The 17,856-nt window shown below is 54.7% G+C and overlaps 1 protein-coding gene across 1 annotated transcript; it reads right to left on the reverse strand.

The window, feature by feature from the left end:
• Positions 1–1,378: 1,378 nt before the first annotated feature.
• LOC134369607 (annexin A8) lies at positions 1,379–17,801 on the reverse strand. The gene is made up of 12 exons (XM_063086164.1): positions 17,717–17,801; positions 12,956–13,046; positions 12,186–12,280; positions 10,754–10,867; positions 9,934–10,024; positions 9,048–9,127; positions 8,536–8,595; positions 7,920–8,013; positions 7,652–7,747; positions 5,835–5,893; positions 4,521–4,643; positions 1,379–2,088 (listed from the first exon to the last, which is right to left on the reverse strand). The coding sequence occupies exons 1-12, from the start codon at positions 17,735–17,737 to the stop codon at positions 2,029–2,031; spliced, it is 984 nt and encodes a 327-aa protein (XP_062942234.1). The 5' UTR covers positions 17,738–17,801; the 3' UTR covers positions 1,379–2,028.
• Positions 17,802–17,856: the final 55 nt, after the last annotated feature.

Consider the following 17,856-nt stretch of genomic DNA (forward strand, 5'->3'; position numbering starts at 1 on the left):
ACACTGTTCTCATTGACAGATGGGATCTCTGTCCCCTTCCCTTGAAGGTGGGGTGGCTTGTGATGTCGCTGACCAATAGGACATGGAGGAAGTGTTGCTGCATGACTCTGAGGCTACCTCACAGAAGGAAATGCAGTGTCCTCCTCGTCCACTGGAAGACCAGGAGCCCTAGCCACCACATAAACAGTCCCGCTACCCTGAAGCTGCCATGTCGGACAGGCCACGTGTAAGAGACCAGAGGACAGTCCCAGCTGAGCCCAACTTCCCAGCCATCTCACCCAAGCACTCAACATGTGAGCGAAGACTCATCCAGATGAGTCCAGCCCCCTGCTCTAGAGTCACCCCAACCTTCAGGACTTCCTGGCAGAGGCCCCCGACTTGCTGGAGTGGAGACATGCCATCCACTTCAGCACCCTGGCTGAGTGCCTGACCCACAGAAGGTGTGTGCATCATAGAACAGTGGTTGTACGCCACCAGCGCCGGGTAGTTGGACATGCAGCAATTGTAACTGGGACCCCACTCTGTATTGAAAAGTAAGGAAACTGAGGCTCAGAGAGAGAGAGAGCAAGCAACTGGGTGACGGGGCCAGTGCGGGGCAGAGCCAGAACCTCCCTCCCACCCGTGTGAGCTCAGAGACCACGAGGGTCCCGTCTCACTGACCTCCTCCAGGTGTGCTCTCGCTCCTTGGGGCCACACTTTGGAGTTTGCAAACTGGAGCATGCTCAGAGGCGGTGGCCCCAAGCCAGGCTCCAGCAGGGCTAGTTGAAGGGACTGGAAATATTTAGTGTTGACAGAGTCTTAGTGGAACATGTGGGCCTTATTGTCACTGGGAGGGAATGAATGCTGTAGCCCTAGATGGCAGAATGGAGAGCAGTGGGCATGGAGGTGGGGAGCTGTGGCAGATGTTGGCTCAGTTAAAGGAAGAACTCTACTGATCACACTGGTTGGAAAAGACCGAGCCGTTCAAGAAGGTAGTGAGTTCCCCTCTTTGGAGGAAGCCAAGTACACCCCAAGTTCTGCCAGGACCACCCCTGGGTGTCAGGGTGGGTGCTGTGGAGGTGAGCCAAGCTGCAGGTTGGAATAGGACTAGATGACTTTTCAAGCCCCTTGCAGCCCTGGGATATGGGGATTTGGGTTACAGGCCAGGAGGCAAATAGAAACTATCCTCACTTACAAGAGTTGTCCCCAGGGTGACAGCACAGTTCACCCAGGGAGTTCCCGCAGGGAAACGCCCATGGGTGTGCTCAGGCTTCGTGGCTCCCCCAAGCTCTGCTCTTGACAAATTAAATTGGCCCTACTCTGGTCACTACTAAAAATCCAAAGACACTTGATCTGAAGGTACAAACCTTTATTATTCTGAAAACCACAACAAAGGCATCTCAGCTCCTCCAGGGACCCAGTCCTAGCTGCTGTTTGCTGGGATCAGAGTTGTGCACAGGGCTTGGCCAGGTTCCCCTGTGCTACCTGCTGGTGAGTGGACACTGCGGCACCGCAGATGGCACGGGCATCTGTGTTCTGCTCTCAGCTGCCTGTGAGCCTGGGCTCTGAAACATAAGGGCTCTCACAGCCTTCTCGCTGGCTGCCCGACAGAGAAGACTGTCAGCTGAGATGCTTGTTACAAATTCATGTTCCCTGGTCCCTCGTCTGGAGACCCTGATTCAGTTGATGGGGCATAGGGCCAGGATATCTGTGTAACCCGTGCCCAGGTGACTCCGTGACCAGTCAAACTTGGGAAGCTCCTGTCCAGGGAGGAAGAAATGAGCCCGAGCCCCTGCAGGCCGGAGGCGTGCGAAAGCTGCCCTTATGCTCACACCTGGGAAGGCCCCGGGAGGAAGGTGGAAGAGGAACCCCAGGCTGATCCCGCCCTCTGGGTTAGAAAGACTGCTGGAAAGGACTGGAAACTGGGCAATAGAAGACTGAAAGGCTGGCTGTGGTGCCCCAACCCCACGCCCCCATCCACGGCCAAGGTCCAGCAAGCAGGGCCCGGAGGTGCTGGCTTCTTGGCCTTGCTCCTGTTCTTCTGTGCCTTCAGGGGTCGCTGCCCACCAGGCTCAGCAGGGCATTCTTGTAGTCACCACTGGTGTCTTCCTGAGGACAGGAGGCACAGGAGCGTGAGAAGAGGCCGACTGAGAGGCTGGCCTGGCTCCCGGGAGTTTTTATGAAGAGTTGTGCTCCTTGGGTGGGGCCTGGCCCACCCCTCTGAGGGTTCCTATGCCACAGGCTCCATGCTATGTGACCTCTCTTTCCTTGTTTTTTATTTCAAGCTATTCCTTTCTAGCTCCTTTTGATTCTCTACCACCTATATGGGTTGCAGAGACGGTTCCCCTCTTACACAAGGAAGGCATGTGGGTGGCTCCCTTAGCCTCTCGGCTGCCCCAGGGCTCTTCCTGTGTTTCATTAGGGACTCAGGTGTGCCCAAGCATTCATTTATTCCACATGATCCACTATTCATTCAACACCTGCTAGTGCAGTTCAGGGAACCAAGGCTGAAAGCAGGGTGTCCCGTGCTATGCCTGGAGGCGAGGCCCTGAGTGGAGAGAGCCTGGCCTTTGGGCTGTGCAGATCTGGACCACAGTTTCGCCATACACTGACCCTGTGGCAAGGCAAGTCCCTTCACCTCCTCTGAGACTGGTTCTCTTGATTGTGCAATGCTGTTGGTGATGATACGCACCTTGCTGAGACGTGGTGGAGGGTAAGGAGCAGGAGAAAGGTGAGCTTGCCCGCACAGCAGCTGGCTCAGGCAGGCGTCAGGCAGTGTTCCCCTCCCAATAAGACTGACCCCACAGCTCCACTGGCTGAGCCCATTTCTGAGCTACTACTGGGACTTGATAGGACTGGCTAGTCAAGGATCTGTACACAGAGTGAGGAAGGAGCGAGGTCAAGTCGGCTCCTTTCCTTTTTATGTGGTTGAGGACAAAAGGCCTGAGAGCGAAATGGATTCATCCGAGGCCACGTGGTTAGTGGTAAGGCTCGGGCTAGTTGCACTTTCCTATGCTCTGGAGCAGTTTAGGTCACTTGGGAATGAATTATGCCTTGATAGTTTAGTAAAAAATTTGCCTGTTTTGAGCCTGAAATCTTGTAGATTTTAAACTACGTTTTCAATGTCCCCCTTTTTTGTTTTTACTATTTTTCAGACAATTTTTGCAATATGGTTTTCTTTTTTAGGAAAGCAATTTTGTCTGCTTTTTAAAATGGATACGTTTGTGTGGCGTTTTTACACGTTTTCCTACAGACTCCTCCCACGCAGGAGTTTTAAACGCTCGCATTACTGTTGGAAATCATTTTTGCTTTGATGACACCTGTAGAATGGAGAGTGGTCTATCTTACAAAGAAGATGTTTGGTCAACTTATTCACAATTTAACCTAAGTTTTCTTCAGTGACCACATTAGGCAAAACCCTAAGAGGAGGGCTTCACGGGTCTCAGGATGGGGGGCTGCATTAGTGATGGTGCAGTAATCGGCCTGCTGAGTCTGTCTCTCTCACAGGGTCTACATCTCGGACGGGTCTACATCTTGGATGGGCTGAGGTGAGCATTTTTACCTAACGATGTTTTTGTTCTTCTGCAGTATGACCTATGTAACTGGAATGGTGAGAAGGAATAGAAATCTCTCCAAGGCTATTAGTGACCACGTGTGGTTGGAAGAATTCATGACAGACAGTTGAGACTGCCTGCGGGTGACACAGCAGCAGGCTGGGCTGGTTTGTGCCTGGCCCTCCCATCTCCTGCCAAGATTGGCTGGGATCCTAACACAAAACCATCATTCCAACCCTCTCCTCAGCCCTGCCTACCTGATGCCCATCCTGAAACATCTTATAGCAGAAATGTCTTTTAAACATATCGTAAGCTTCGTGTTTCTCGGAAAATGTAGTTAACAGTAGACACTTGTAGGAGAACTAGACTCAACTTGGTAGCCAGTAATGACTTGGAGATGCATCTGTCATGATTTCACTTCTGCTAATGAAATTGTCAAAGTCTCGATTTGCATTGATTGCCAGACGAGCTCTTTCTCTGGAAGTTATAGCAGTGTGATAATCGCTGTGTGCTTTGAAGGCTCCAGGACTTTCACTAATTAGAATCTGGTTAGGCCATCCATTGGGACCTAACTGATTTATCTGCTTAAGTTTGCTGCCAGGATTACCTAAATCTAGATTTGAGTGGTGGGCTCACATTTGTACCAAATATTTTATTCTCATTGACTCTTCAGATATGGTCCCTTCTGTAAGGATCTGGTGTGTTTTCAAAGGGGCAACCATAACTCAATGCAAAGCCAACTTTCTGGGAGAGACCTAGAGAGGCCTCCATGACCTGGTCTCTGTGCTCCACCCCCGCCCCATACGCCCCTCCAGGCTCAGGCCACGTTGACTCCCTATTGTTCCCTGCACATAACACGTGGTAATGAGTGCAAGCATGGGATGCCCACTGGGAAGGGAAGGACACATGTGACATTGGTCACAGCATCTGAGTCTCCCAGTAATGTCCATATTTCAGACACGTTAGAGTTGGGAACTCGTGGCTTACCATGATCATGCTGCTGAGGGTCTTGCCGTACATCATCTTGAACTGATACTTGATAAGATTTAGGTCAATCTCGCTCCTTGAAACGATGTTCCTTATCAGGGTCCCGTCACGCGTCCCCGCTCCCTGAACAAGACAGTGGCAGTCAAGGATCACCTCTCTCCTTTCCTGTCCATCTCTGCAGTGAGGGACAAGTCTTTGCAGTCAGATTCTGGGGCTCGCAGAGGGAGGGAGATGCAGGAGCGAGCCTCTGCTTCAGCGGGGTAAGCACAGTGAAGGCTGCTCCAGTGGCTTAGGGCTTCCGTTCCCTTCACCTCTTCTCACCCACTGCCCACGTCGCCTCCCGTGTTAGAAGCAGAGTGCCCCAAACTGCAGTGGGTGTTTGGTTTGCCACATCCGATTCTGGATGCAAAACACCCCCTGCTCCAGGAAGAGTACTTCTTCCTTGAGCGGCACCAGCCTCAAAGTCAAGTTCGCTGGCCATTTCACAAGCAGGGCCTTCCTGCTCGCTTGCAACACTGACCATCTCACGTCAGAGGCAGCTGCGTGGCCGCAGAATCCCAGCCCTCTCACTTCTTGGGTAGGCTGGCCAGAGAGCTTGGGGGTTTCTGGTATAGATCTTCTCTCAGGGGTGTCAGCAACCATAAGTCAGAGCAGGTGGGCACTGACTTTAGTCTTAGGGAATTAATTTAACTATCTATCTTCCAGTTTGGTTTCAGACACCAGAAATTCCATCTGATCTAAGTGGTTTGGACATTTGTTTTTGTGGCTCATGTAGACTTTTGGACAACAGGCAAAAAGATTGGCACCCCAGCACATGTAGGACAACTAAGCTGCCCTGTGTGACAATCTCCCTTGGAACTGTCCATACCAAGCGTGCCTCGATTCCTGCAAACCCACCTGTGATCTCTAGTAGCAAATCCACTCTCTCAAGGAGGCCACATGGTACAATGAAAGGGACTGGCTTGGTTCAAGTTGAGGCTCTGCCACTTAGCAGCTGTGCGGCTTTGACCTCGAGCCTGAGTATCACAGTTTCTAAGATGGCAATTACCACACGGGCCTCACGGGATTGTTGTAAAGTTGAGTGCAATGAACTCCAGTGAGTGCACCTGCTCCAATTCACCTTTAGGGAATGTGGCTTCCCTTTCCCAGACTCAGATTGCCCTGTGAGGACTAAAACGCTTCTGACACACAAGAGGCTGGGATAAGAGAAGACCCCAGTGTTGAAGATGGTGGTGGCTCTACTTAAGTTTGCTCCTTGGCTTTGCAGTTGGTGCCATGTAGGGCTGATTGTAAGGGGGGCAGAAGGACAGTTACCTTCATGGCGTAGTAGAGTCTCTCTGCAAAGTAGCTGTGGAGGTTCCGGGTGCACTTCACTGGCAAACAGGAAAGCTCTGTTAACAGCTGGAGGGTGTGGGTGGCATTGCTTGCTCCTTTATTTATTTACGTCTTGCCTCAGGTCTTAAGGCTTAGCATTGTGCAAGCTCGGCCTATTTTACATGCCCTGCCTAGTGCCATAACAGGAGGCTTTGTGTCAAGTGGGGTGGGACAGGGAAGGAAGGCTGGGGCACTGGACGCAGCTCCAATGACCTGGGGCAGGCAGGTAAAAGGGTGAGAGGTGAAATGCACTGAGCCTGCCAGACTCTTCTGGGGACACCAGCTCAGACCTATCAGAGAACAGCTCTGACCCGGAGCAGCCTCTGGGCTCTCACATGCAGAGACAGCTCTGCCAATAATCTAGCCACTCCGCTCCACAGAGGAGCCACAGTATGGTGGGCGCTGGCCTCAGAGTGCCCTCTCTGTGTGTCACTTATTAGCAGGAACCCTGCATGTTGAATTCCCATGCAAAAGGTGGGGCTCAGCCCCAGAGGACTAAGGCACTCAGGGGCATCCGGTCCTGGGAGCTGGCCCATGCTTGCTTTCACGGGTGCTGCTTCAGAGACTGGGCATCTGGATGGGGGAGGCTGGCATTTTAACCTAGGGCTGCAGAAGGAGTGTGGACGTGTGTTCAACCCCTGCCTCGATGATGCAGCTTGGCTTCGTGACTCGGCCTCCTGTCCCATCTGTACAGTGGGAGTGACATGAGGCTTCAGGGGGAAACGGACAGGAGGTGTTTGGCATCGGGGTACTGCGTGCCATTGCAGTTCCTGCCCAAAAACTATCCAGGATGTGTTCAGAGCCCATCTAGGGGCTGATGCTGGAAGCTGAGACTGGAGCAGGGGGTGTGCTTAGATGCTCCAACATAGACTGGATTATGTCACAGCAGTCGAAGCAGCTGGGGAATCTCAGATGTCCCCGTCCACCCCGAGAGGCGGGGCCAGCTCTGCACAGAGGCAGCCGGTGTGGAGGGGAGTGCCCAGCCCTGCAGCCCCGACCATGGCTCCCATGGGAGGGAGGCCCTTCACCTGGGCCTCAGTTCTCTGCTTGGCAATGATTCTTCCCATTATGATCTCAGCTCTGAGCCTGAGGATGTGCTCTGGAATGGGTCTCCTAAGGGGACCCAACCTCCTGCTGTGGGGAAGCTCTCAACGGTCCCCAGCGTCAGGTCACACATCCATCAGTTTGGACTCAAACCACATATCGTCACTTCTTCAATCATCAACTAAGGCAGGGACCAGGCCCCTGGCTCAGGTTCAGAAAGGTGACTTTGTTCAGGGCTTCACAATTAGAACTGGAACCAGAAACTGAATGCTCCCTGTGTGGCTGCTGTGGGCACGCCCAGGGCCTGGGTCTGGCAGAGTCAGTAATGTGTGCGTGCATACACAAGCCCCACCGTCTCTCAAGCACACACTCACACCCACATACGCACTCACACACTTATGTTCACAAACGCACACACACTCACATACCTTCTGCCTAACACTCTCACACACACCCGCCCACACGAACTTCTGCACACACTTAGACACAGTCACACTCACCTGTGCACACTCACACCACACTGTGCACCATGCAGGCAGCACTGAGAACAGTCCTTGGCAGGACACACTGAAACTGTAGCAGTGGAACGGCCCCAGGGTCCTGGGCTGCAGGGTACAGGCTGAGAGTGTGGACTGGGGGTGGTCCCTTGCAGGTGACCCTAGGAATCCAGCCCTCTGCTCTCTGGCACGGCCCACACCGAGCCCTGCGCTTACCCACGGTGAGCATGGCCTCCTCCAGTGAGCCGTGGGTCTCACTCTTGATGCTGTCCTCAATGCTCTTGTTGGCGATTTTCTCATATTCCTCAAACACTGTGGAGAGAGGGCTCCAGGTAGGGGACAGGCGGAGCCTACACGTTAATGCGCCACCCTGACCTCCCACGTGTTTGCCAGCGGAAGAGTCCAGGGCTCCCTGGCTCTCTACCCAGCCCCGTTCCTTGCCAAGGCCGCACACCAGACATCTGCCCGGGCACCCCTGTGGCACCTCTCCTCAGGTGAGTGGCACTCCGCGTGCACAAGATGGTGATGAATTTCACCTCGTCAGTCCCGCGGATCTTCTCCCCCGCAGCGTACAAATCCTGGCATTGGGACAGAGACACAAACCGGTGAAGGAGGCCGAGGAGCTGAGGGACGGAACCCTGGAGGCCCAGAGCGGGACAGACGGCCAGCCCCGTGCGTCCGCAGGCCAGCGTGCTCCCCTATGTGCCGGCTCTGATGCTGACACACGACCCCTGAGTTCCTCGTCCTCCAGCTGCTCTGGCTTAAAAGCTCTTCTCTATGTTGCGTGGAAGCTACGCTAGGAAGTCCCCCCACCCTCCTCTAGCCTCACTCTGCCTCTGGGTAGCACCGAACGCCAAGGTCCTGCTGGACAGAGCTTTAGTGCCCCCTATCCAGGTCATGCCCCTTCCTCCTCCTGCGTCTCCCCAGCACCGTCACTCTCCTCCTTGGACCCCACAGGGCAAAGGCTGAGCTGAGTGCGCCTGGCCTAGCATCAAATAAAGCCCCACGGACAGAGGTACCCAGTGAGGTTTTCAGGCATCAGTCCCTGGAGTCCAGATGGCAGGGGCTGGGGCTATGTGGCCAGCGGGGTTCAGTCTCACCTGTGCATCCTGGAGTGCCAGCCCTGGGTCCACAAAGCTGCTCACATCATCCCTGCTGCCCTAGGAACAGAAGAGGCAGCTCTGTAAGGCAGGCTGCCTGACAAGAGCAGCTGGGCCAAGGGGAGAGCCAGGCTCGGAGGGCAGGCAGGGCTCTGCTGCTTTTTGGCTGCAGGACTTTCAGCAAGCCAGTCATCCTCTCCAGGCCTCTGTTTCTCATCTGTGAAGTGGGCTGCCTCAGGGGCATAGGGGCTCGGCGAGCTAAGGCAAACAAAGTGCCTGACCTGGAGTGTGGCACGAAGGAACTTCTAGGTGAAAGGGAGCTTCTCCTCCTGCTTCTGAGGTCAGGAGAGGTGTGGGGCTCTGCAGTCAGGACCCTCTATCCATGCTGACATGCACTCAATGAGCCCATGTCCCTACCCCCACCCTAGCAACTCTGCTCAAGAGCTGCTCCCTGGGGTGGAGCTGTTGGGATCCCCAAGTCAAGGGGTTGCCAGGAGCCTAGGCTGTGATACCTGCAGGAGGCACACCAGGATCCTCTCCAGGTAGCCACTCGTGTCTGCTTGGATGTCTTTCTCCAGGCTGGACCCATAGTCTGCAGAGTCAAGAGGACCAGGAAGCATGGGCAGAGACGCAGGGCCTAGCAAGGCCTGCTTTCCTCCTTCCAGCACCATCTCCCACACTCATCCTGATTAGAGACTTCTAGAAAGGATGAGTCTGTGGCACGAGGCCTGGATGCGATGCCCAGGTGTCCGAGGGGCAGAGGTCTGTCACCACATGGTCGTTCAGAACTAGAAGGGACATGGATGTGCACCCAAGCTCAAAGCACAGAGGTGGACCAGGCCAGAGAGCCAAGACAGGGGCGGCCAATCGAACTCCACTTCGTTGCAAGGTTTGGCAAAGCCAAACCCCCACTAGGTACACAATGTGGAGGCCTGGCCAACCTCTGCTGGCCCAGCATCCTATAGACTATGATAACCAGCCTGTAGTCCACAGCCCCACTACCATGGGGCCCTGGCAGATGGCCCTTGGTGGTCCCTTGGGTCAGCCTGTGCCCAGCCAGGAGGGAGTCAGCCCTGTCTCCCACTGATGTAGCCTCTGGCCCTCCACACTGCACGGCCCTCGAGGGGCAGAGAGTTTAGCTGTGTGCATGTCCCCCTCCCCAGCAGCTGGTGAGCTTAGAGATCTGAGTCATGTCCAGTTGCACCGTCAGGCACAGGACTAGGCACACAGCAGGTTCTCAGAATCCATGAGTGCAAAAGGCCAGAAAGGGTCCTTTCTAATGTGGCCCAGTATGCTGCCTGACCCTTGTTCCCTGCCGGGTTGCTGAAGCTTGTGTCCATTCCCAAGTGAGACTTTGATTCAGGCCCCCTCATCCCTCCACCTCCATAGCCCCCTTACCCTCCTTGTATGCCTTCATTATCTCCTGTAGCTGGTTCTTGGTCCGAGAGGCCAGGATCTCAATGATGACGCCCTCTTTGGTTCCCAAGCCCTGGAGACAGAAACCTCTGCATGCTGGAGAGCTCTGCCCGGGCCTCCTGCTCTGTCCACACCCTCTTTTCTCAGGACACCTGAGCCTCAGGAAGAAGCACCATCCCTGCTCTGTCCCCTCTGCTGGGGCTCTGCTGGCAGATGCTACATGTTTGTCTTCAGTGAGGGGTACTAAGGGCAGGTTGGGTGGTGAGGAAGCTGTCTCAGCTCTGCATCCTTAGTTGGGTGGTCTCAGGTCGATCTACCACCCAGAGCCTAAGCACCCTCATCCATAAACTGGGATAATAATCTGCCCCACCCCGAAGATGGATTAGAGACCATAGATATAAAGTGCCTGGCACAGCGAGTGTCCCCCAGTGGAAATAATCACTGTTACTGGTCCCCATGCCTTCCTAATCTGCAAAAGCAAGAGCACTGGTGGAAAGTAAAGGGGAGCCCCAAGGCCGTGCTGGGACTACAGAGGTTGGTTTCTAGTTCTGCTGCACACCTGGTCTAGTGATGTTCTGAGAAGTACTGATTTTGGCTTCATCATGGCCTTGCGATGTCAGAGGCTGGCCAATCCTGGTCTGAGTAGCAGGCTGCAAGCTTGCTGGGCTCAGCCAGGGTCCACATGGCCATGCCCCATGGTGGCACCAGGGGAGCCAGAGCTGCCCGTGCCAAGTCCTGGGCATTGTTCCCCCACCTAGTCACTGCAAGCGTTTCTGCCCTCCACACCTGCCTGCCGAGTTACCTTCATGGCATCATGCAGCTCCTTTGCTTCGTATCTGTATGGCGGGTACATGAGGGCCACAATGAGTCTCTCAAACTTGCCACTCAGCTCCGACTTCAAGGTCTCGATGAGCTCCTAATGCAGGAACAAGGAACGGTGACGATCACATGCCAGGCCCACCTGAGTGCAGGCGGCAGGATGGGCTGGCTGGGGTGTCCTGGGCCAGCCCCTCAGGCTGTCTGAGCATCGGCATCCTTCTCGGTTCAATAGACGGTACTTCTGCTTCTTACTGCTGCTTACGAGACACGTGTGTGACCCACTCACAAACGCAGTGCTGGGCATGTCATAAGCTCACAGTAAAATAAGATCACCATTGCTCACCAGACTGCAGGCTCTGGGGGTGGCACCATTAAATGCCGGCCACTTGGCCCACAGGCGCTCAGTGAATGAATGAATGAATGAGTGGAAAATGTCTCCTGCGTGTCTCCTTCTAAGGGCACATGTCTTGGAGGAGCTGCAAGGCCACACCCCACCGATCTGCACAGAGCAGCAGAAAGATCAAAGTCTTCGTTGGACTTGGACTTAAATCCCAACCTGTTGCTTACATACTTGGGACCCTGGGCAACTTCTTCAACCTTTCTGAACATCGTTTCCCAAATGTTGAATGCAGAGAAATATGCATAGCTGTGAGGATTAAGAGACAGAAATTGGATAGAAGCACATTGGTTCCTCTAAGACAAAAATTGTGCAAATGCACATTGGTTTCTCCAGAGGGACACTGGTCTTCCTGTGCTACATCTCCAAACTAGTGATTTGAGCTGATGGAATCCTCCAGGTGCCCACGGCTATGCACGCAGTTATTCCTGTGTTTACTGAGTTTGCACAAACATCTGGCTCTGTCCTTGGAGTGGGCAGGTGGGAGGAGAAACGAAGCGTCTGGCCTGCTTGCTCCCTGCACCCAGAGGTCATGTGCAGAAGGCAGGAGGTACAGCGTAAGTGGCTCGTGCCGCAGAACGGAAGGGGCCAGGCCTGCATCCCTGGGGTGTGGGAAAGAGAAGGGTGGCCCAGGCTCAAGGGCAGGATGAGCAAAGCTGGAGGCAGGGAGACAGAGCTCATGGATGGGGCCTGCACAGCGAAGGTGGAGTACAGGAGAGAGGAGGTGGGGAAGGAAGGTGGGGCTCGACAGCAGGAGGCCACCGCAGGCCAGGGGCTGGGAGCTGCAGAGGGGCTGTCAGATGAAACACAGGGTGGCCAGTTAAATTTGTTTTTACTTAAATAAAGAGTAATTGTTTTAGTGTAAAAATGTCCCATATGTCCATATTTCTATTGGCTCTGGAGAAAGACCTTGTCCAGAATGGAGCTGCCTCCCAATGGAGTGGGTCTCTAGAAATTGCAAGCCTCCCAGCCCTCTCCAGGCAACCTCCCACTCAGCCCCCATAAGCCTTCCCTTTACCTTGCCAAACTGGGCCTTGAAGGACTTGGCGATCTGCTGTCGCTGCATGTTGCTTCTCCTGGTGAGCACGTCGATGATGGCCTGCTCATTGGTCCCTGCAGGGGTACACAGCGTGAGCAGCTCTGCTACCCCAGGGGGACTGGTTAGGGCTGGGGGGGCGGGAAGCAGCTGCTTGGTGGCTCAGCAGTGGGGACACACCACCCGGATAGCTTCAAACACCTGGATGATTTTCACAATGTAAAAAGACACTCAGAAGATCCACCTCCCCATTCTACCTCCCACCCATGTAGGGTTGGGGTGTGGCCCAGGTCCAACCACACAGTGAGAGGATCTGAGGACTAGGTGACTCCAGACATCGCCCCTGGGCCTTTGGAGCTAGGCCAGGTGAGATTTCCTGTCCTTCCCTCCTTGGTTTTGGTGGCAGTAGGAGAGGGACTGAGACCAGACCACTGGATCTGTGTCCCTGCCTGGCCTCTCATTGACCTTGTGGCACTGGGCAAGCAGCCTCATTTTCTCATTTGGGAAGTGGAGATAATGTAAAGATTTCTCAGCAATCCCATCTCTTCAGTCTCGGGGGGTGGGTGCCAACCACTGCTGGGGAACCTGGGGGCTGTGTAATTCTCTAGGTAAGAGAGTCAGTCTCAGAGTGTTGTGGAGATGCCCCAACTCCCCGGCTCTACCCTGGCACCTGCTTTCCAGGGCTGTGAGTGGAGGGGTCTTGAGTAGAGAGACACAGCCCTCCCATGGAAAGGTCACGGACGTCCACTCACCGATCCCCTTCATGGCTTTGTACAGGGTCTCTGCATCTGGGTCTGGGTTAAAGTGGGGATTTCCCTTCACCGTGACACCATCCTGTTCAATCTGCAAGAGAGCCAGGTCTGCTCAAAGCAGGAAGGGAAGGGAGGACAGCGCAGGCTCCCAGCCCACCTTTTGGCCCGCCCCTGCAGGGTGAGCTCCTTCCGTGGGCACTGAGACCAGCTCGGCCCTTGCAGGCCACTGGCTGAGCCCTCCAGGCCCTTGGCCAACAGACTGGAGCAGCCAGAGCCAGAGCTTTCAGGGAGAAGCTGCAAATCCTCTCCTCTCCTTCCCTGTGCCATCTGGGGGTGTGCAGCATGTCCAGCCACTCCCAGCACCATCCATGGGCAGCAGGAATAGAAAGACCCACCCAAAGCTGTGAGGAAAGTGAGCGCATAAGAAAAGGCTTCTTGGAGCTGAATGTGCTGCTGTAAGAGCATGCGGAGGAGGCTGGGAAGCCGGGCATGACTCTTTGTTTCTGAGGAATGGTTTGAGCTCAGTCTGCCCTCTTCCTGAGGCGTAGGTATCTATAGGAATTCAGAGGGCCGGAGGGCCCAGCTGACCATCCTGTCCACAGGCTCACGGGGGTCAGAGGGTTAGGTTAAGAATGAACCACAGGATATTCTGCAGATTGTGAAATAACCAAAATACCTGAGCCCTTGACTTCCAATCCTGATTCAGGGCTTGCCAGAGGGCTCTTTAAACTTGTGCCCTGTGGAATTTCTCAGGTGCTTAAAATGGATGACCCCGCATAAGTACGTGCTTTGTGGGGAGGAATGGTAGAGAGGGGCAGGGTTTGGATATAGGCACTGAATTTGAGGGAGACTCAGAGATCTTTCAAATAGAAGAGTTTAGTCGCATCAAGTCTGGTCTTCCACACACCTGTCACCTGTCTTTTCCATCGCCCCCTCCTCCCATCCCTCCGTCTACTCTCCCACCTACCCACTCATCCATTCATCTGTTTAGCCATTTTCTACCCAGTCACCCAGCCATTCAGCCACCACATCCATCCATCCATCCATCCATCCACCCATCCATCCATCCATCCAACCATCCACCCGCCCATCCACCCATCCAACCATCCATCCATCCATCCACCCATCCACCCACCCATCCACCCATCCACCCACCCATCCACCCACCCATCCACCTAAAGACCCACCCATCCAACCACCCATCCATCCACCCACCCACCCACCCATCCACCCACCCACCCATCCACCCATCCACCCACCCATCCAGCCATCCACCCATCCACCCACCCATCCACTCATCCACCCATCCACCCATCCATCCACCCATCCACCCACCCATCCATTCATCCATCCATTCACCCATCCATCCACCCATCCACTCATCCATCCACCCATCCATCCACCCATCCACTCATCCATCCATCCATCCATCCATCCACCCATCCATCCACCCATCCACTCATCCATCCACCCATCCATCCACCCATCCACTCATCCATCCATCCATCCATCCATCCATCCATCCACTCATCCATCCATCCACCCATCCATCCATTCATTCCTTCATCCACGCCCTGGGTTAGAGCCTGAAAATACAGAGCAGATTCCCATCCATCGTATATCTGTAAGAACATACAAGAGGTAAGACATCTTTCTGTATCCTTTGCTTGTATCTCAAATGACAAGTCTGCCTGTCTCATTTCTTAGCACCATGTTTCACAGCAAAAATTATTAGAAATAATTTCTGTGGAAATTCCATCCAGAGAGCCCAGGTGGTCCCAGATGTCACCAACTGTGTACACACATACATTATAGCTTGTGGGCCCCTGTCCCACCTCTTAGTGACTTGAGCTCCTCGCGTGTGCCTGGTGCTCCAGGTGCAGCACTTATTTCTCGGACTCCCCCACAGCGCCACTAGGTGAGTGTCAGTGCCCCAGTGTACAGGCAAGGGACCTGGGCTCGTGAGGTTGTCAAGGCTACACAGCTCGTTGGTGGAGGTGCTGGGACTTCCCCCACAGTCTGACTCAGAAGCCGGGCTCTGTCTACCTCCCCCACTCTACTGACTCAACCTTTCCCAGACACTGAGTTTTCCTGGAACACTTCACGGAACGAAGCCTCACCCACAGGAATGCGGGCCGTCTGCGAGTGTGGGGGCATCTCAGCTCTCAGTGCCCAGCTCTGGGGGCCCTCAAATGGGATTACACCACGCCCCAAGCCAACACACGGGGGGCTGTGGTGCTGCGGTGCCTGACCAGGATTTGTGACCAAGTCACTCAAGAGCGTCTCATTTGGCAGGTATGAGGTGGGGCTCAGGTGGCCGTGTTTGTATGTGGCTCCCTGGCTGGTTCTGATTTTGTCACATCGAGAAGCCTCTGTTACGCTTCCCACTGTAAGGTTTTACATAAAAAGGGGCGATATCCTGGGAATCAGAGCCCAGGATATCGGTCTGGAGTGGTGGCACTTCACAGATTTCCATCCCAGACCCCCTGCTGTTGGAGGAAGGGTCTGCCTCAGGCTCCTGCTGGGTCTTGCCAGGGGCGGGCTAGTCCAGACAGGCACATTTTCACTGAAAAGGTGACTCAGCCCAGCCTGTGATTCTACATCCATAATGTGTCTGTGATGGGCACTGGGGCCTGTCACACCTCTGCCTTCCCCATCACAGACTGCCCAGAGAACCTGGGAGACAAGCTTATCCCTACAAAAGAGGCACAGAGGGGCACTCCCTGGAGACAGGAGCCACACCCTGAAGACGGGGTGGGGCAGGGATCCTTTAGTTGCTCTTTCATCCCCTCCCATCCTGTTCCTGCCTGGCATTGTGCCCAGAGGACATTTGTCCTCACCGGTAGCTCAGCCAGTTGCAGGTGAGTCTACCTGTGAACTCATTGCCTCAAGCCCAGTCTCCCCTGGGTTGTAGATGGCTCAGGCCCACAGAGTTTGGGCTCTGGAGTCAGGCTGCTCAGATCCTAACCCTACCACCTACGAGTGTGTCAAGGTTGGCACATGTTGAGCCACCTTGTGCCTCAGTTCCTCATCCTCCTCACATAGACTTGTCGTGAGGCTCGCATGAGATGTTGAATGTGAGGCACTTAAAGAAATGTCCGGCAAACAGTAGGCTCTCAGTGAATGCCATCCCTATGCTGCCAGTTTGGCTAGGTCCTTTCACAGATGGCCCTTCATCCCTGCACCACTGCTGCACAGCCCACAATCAGCACCTGACTTTGGAAACTGCCCAGCACTGGGCTTGCCCTGCCACCTCCATCTGCTCAAAAACATGTTCCCAGCAGCCAGTGTGAAACTGGAGGTCTCCATGGCCCCTTGACCTGTCCTGGCAGCTGCCCCACCTCACCCTGGCTTCCTCTCTGTCCTCCTGTCCATAACCCAGCATGTTTGCAATGAGGGCCCTCCCTGTGTTGTGATGTTTGTGAGGAAGAGACTTCCAGAAGCCTGGTCCTCCAGAGAGCCTGGGGACAGGGCAGGAGAGACCCGAGTTCTCTCTGCCCTGATTCTGCTGGCCGTGGGTGCTGAGCAAGCCATTCGATGTCTCTGAGACTCCGTTTCCTCATCTGTAAACTAGAAAGCACAGCACTGACTTCCCAGGGCTGACTGGGGATGAATGACACAGCATGGTGCCTGTCCAGGAGATGTCATCTGCTTCTGTGTTTTAACTCCTTAGCACAAAAATGATCAGACTCAAACCGAGACAGGAAGCTCCTGGGAACCTGTGGGTTCGGCTGCAGACAGGCTGCACTGCCCTCCCCAACTCAGCCCCACTCACTCTGGAAGGCGCAGATTCCAGCCACACAAGGCCCCAGCAGACCTGGTCCTTCTGTTCATGCTCCTCCCTGCCCAATCTAAACAAACAAATGCTGGAGCAGGCCCCGTGGCTCAGTGGCTCACTCGGGAGAGTACAGTGCTGATAACACCAAGGCCACGGGTTCAGATCCCCTATAGGGATGGCCGGTTGGCTCACTGGGTGAGCGTGGTGCTGACAACACCAAGTCAAGGGTTAAGATCCCCTTACCGGTCATCTTTAAAAAAAAAGACAAAAAACTCCCCCGCAAAACAAACAAATGCCATTGATCCCAGGAGGCCTGCCCACCCTCCCAGGCCCCGAGGCATGAGCATTGATGGGTCCCCCAATATCAGCATATTCAATCACGTTACTCTTCAGCTCAAAGCCCTTCAATGGCTCCCCATTGCTCTTAAGGTAAAGCCCGACTTCCTGAGTGTGCCATGAGAGGCCCTTTAGGACCCAGCCCTGCCTGCTTCTCCCGGTCCATCTCATCCCCACTTGGGGCCCTCGGGCCATGCTCCCTCTGAAGCCACCTCCCTACCCTTCTGCGCCTTTGCACATACTCTTCCCTCTGCAAGAGCAGTCTGCCCGCTTCACCCCAAGTACACACGTGTGTGCACACACCACACACGGTCCCGCACGGCTCGGCCATGATAGCTGCTCCTTTGAGTAGCCTGACTTCTGTGCGGCTCTTTCTCTAGACTCCTCCACCCTTCAGCTTCCTCAGTTGCATTTCAAGGTTTGTTTATCCGGCCGTCTTCCCCATGCAGGTCCCATCGCTGCCATGAGTGCCTCTAGGCCTGGGACAGTTCCTTCTCAGCTCTCTCCCGGTGCTGGCCCAGCAGGCAGCTGAGTGTTGACTGAGCCGGCCTCGGCTGAAGTTCTGCCTGTATGTTCACTCGGGCCTCCCAAGTGACCAGCACCCAGCACCGTTCAGGAGCCCATGTCCCCTGCTAGCTCCCACTCACCCAAGATTTCCACCAAGCCATGTCGTTCACTTCGTGGCCACCTTTCCCAGGGAGACAAAGAGACACAGGTCAGCGTCTACTTAGAGACTGGGCACGGCCGGCTCCTGCTGCAGGCTGAGGAGCAGGCAGCTTAGGCTGGG

This window comes from Cynocephalus volans, chromosome 2, assembly GCF_027409185.1.
Source record: "Cynocephalus volans isolate mCynVol1 chromosome 2, mCynVol1.pri, whole genome shotgun sequence".
NCBI lineage: Eukaryota > Metazoa > Chordata > Mammalia > Dermoptera > Cynocephalidae > Cynocephalus > Cynocephalus volans.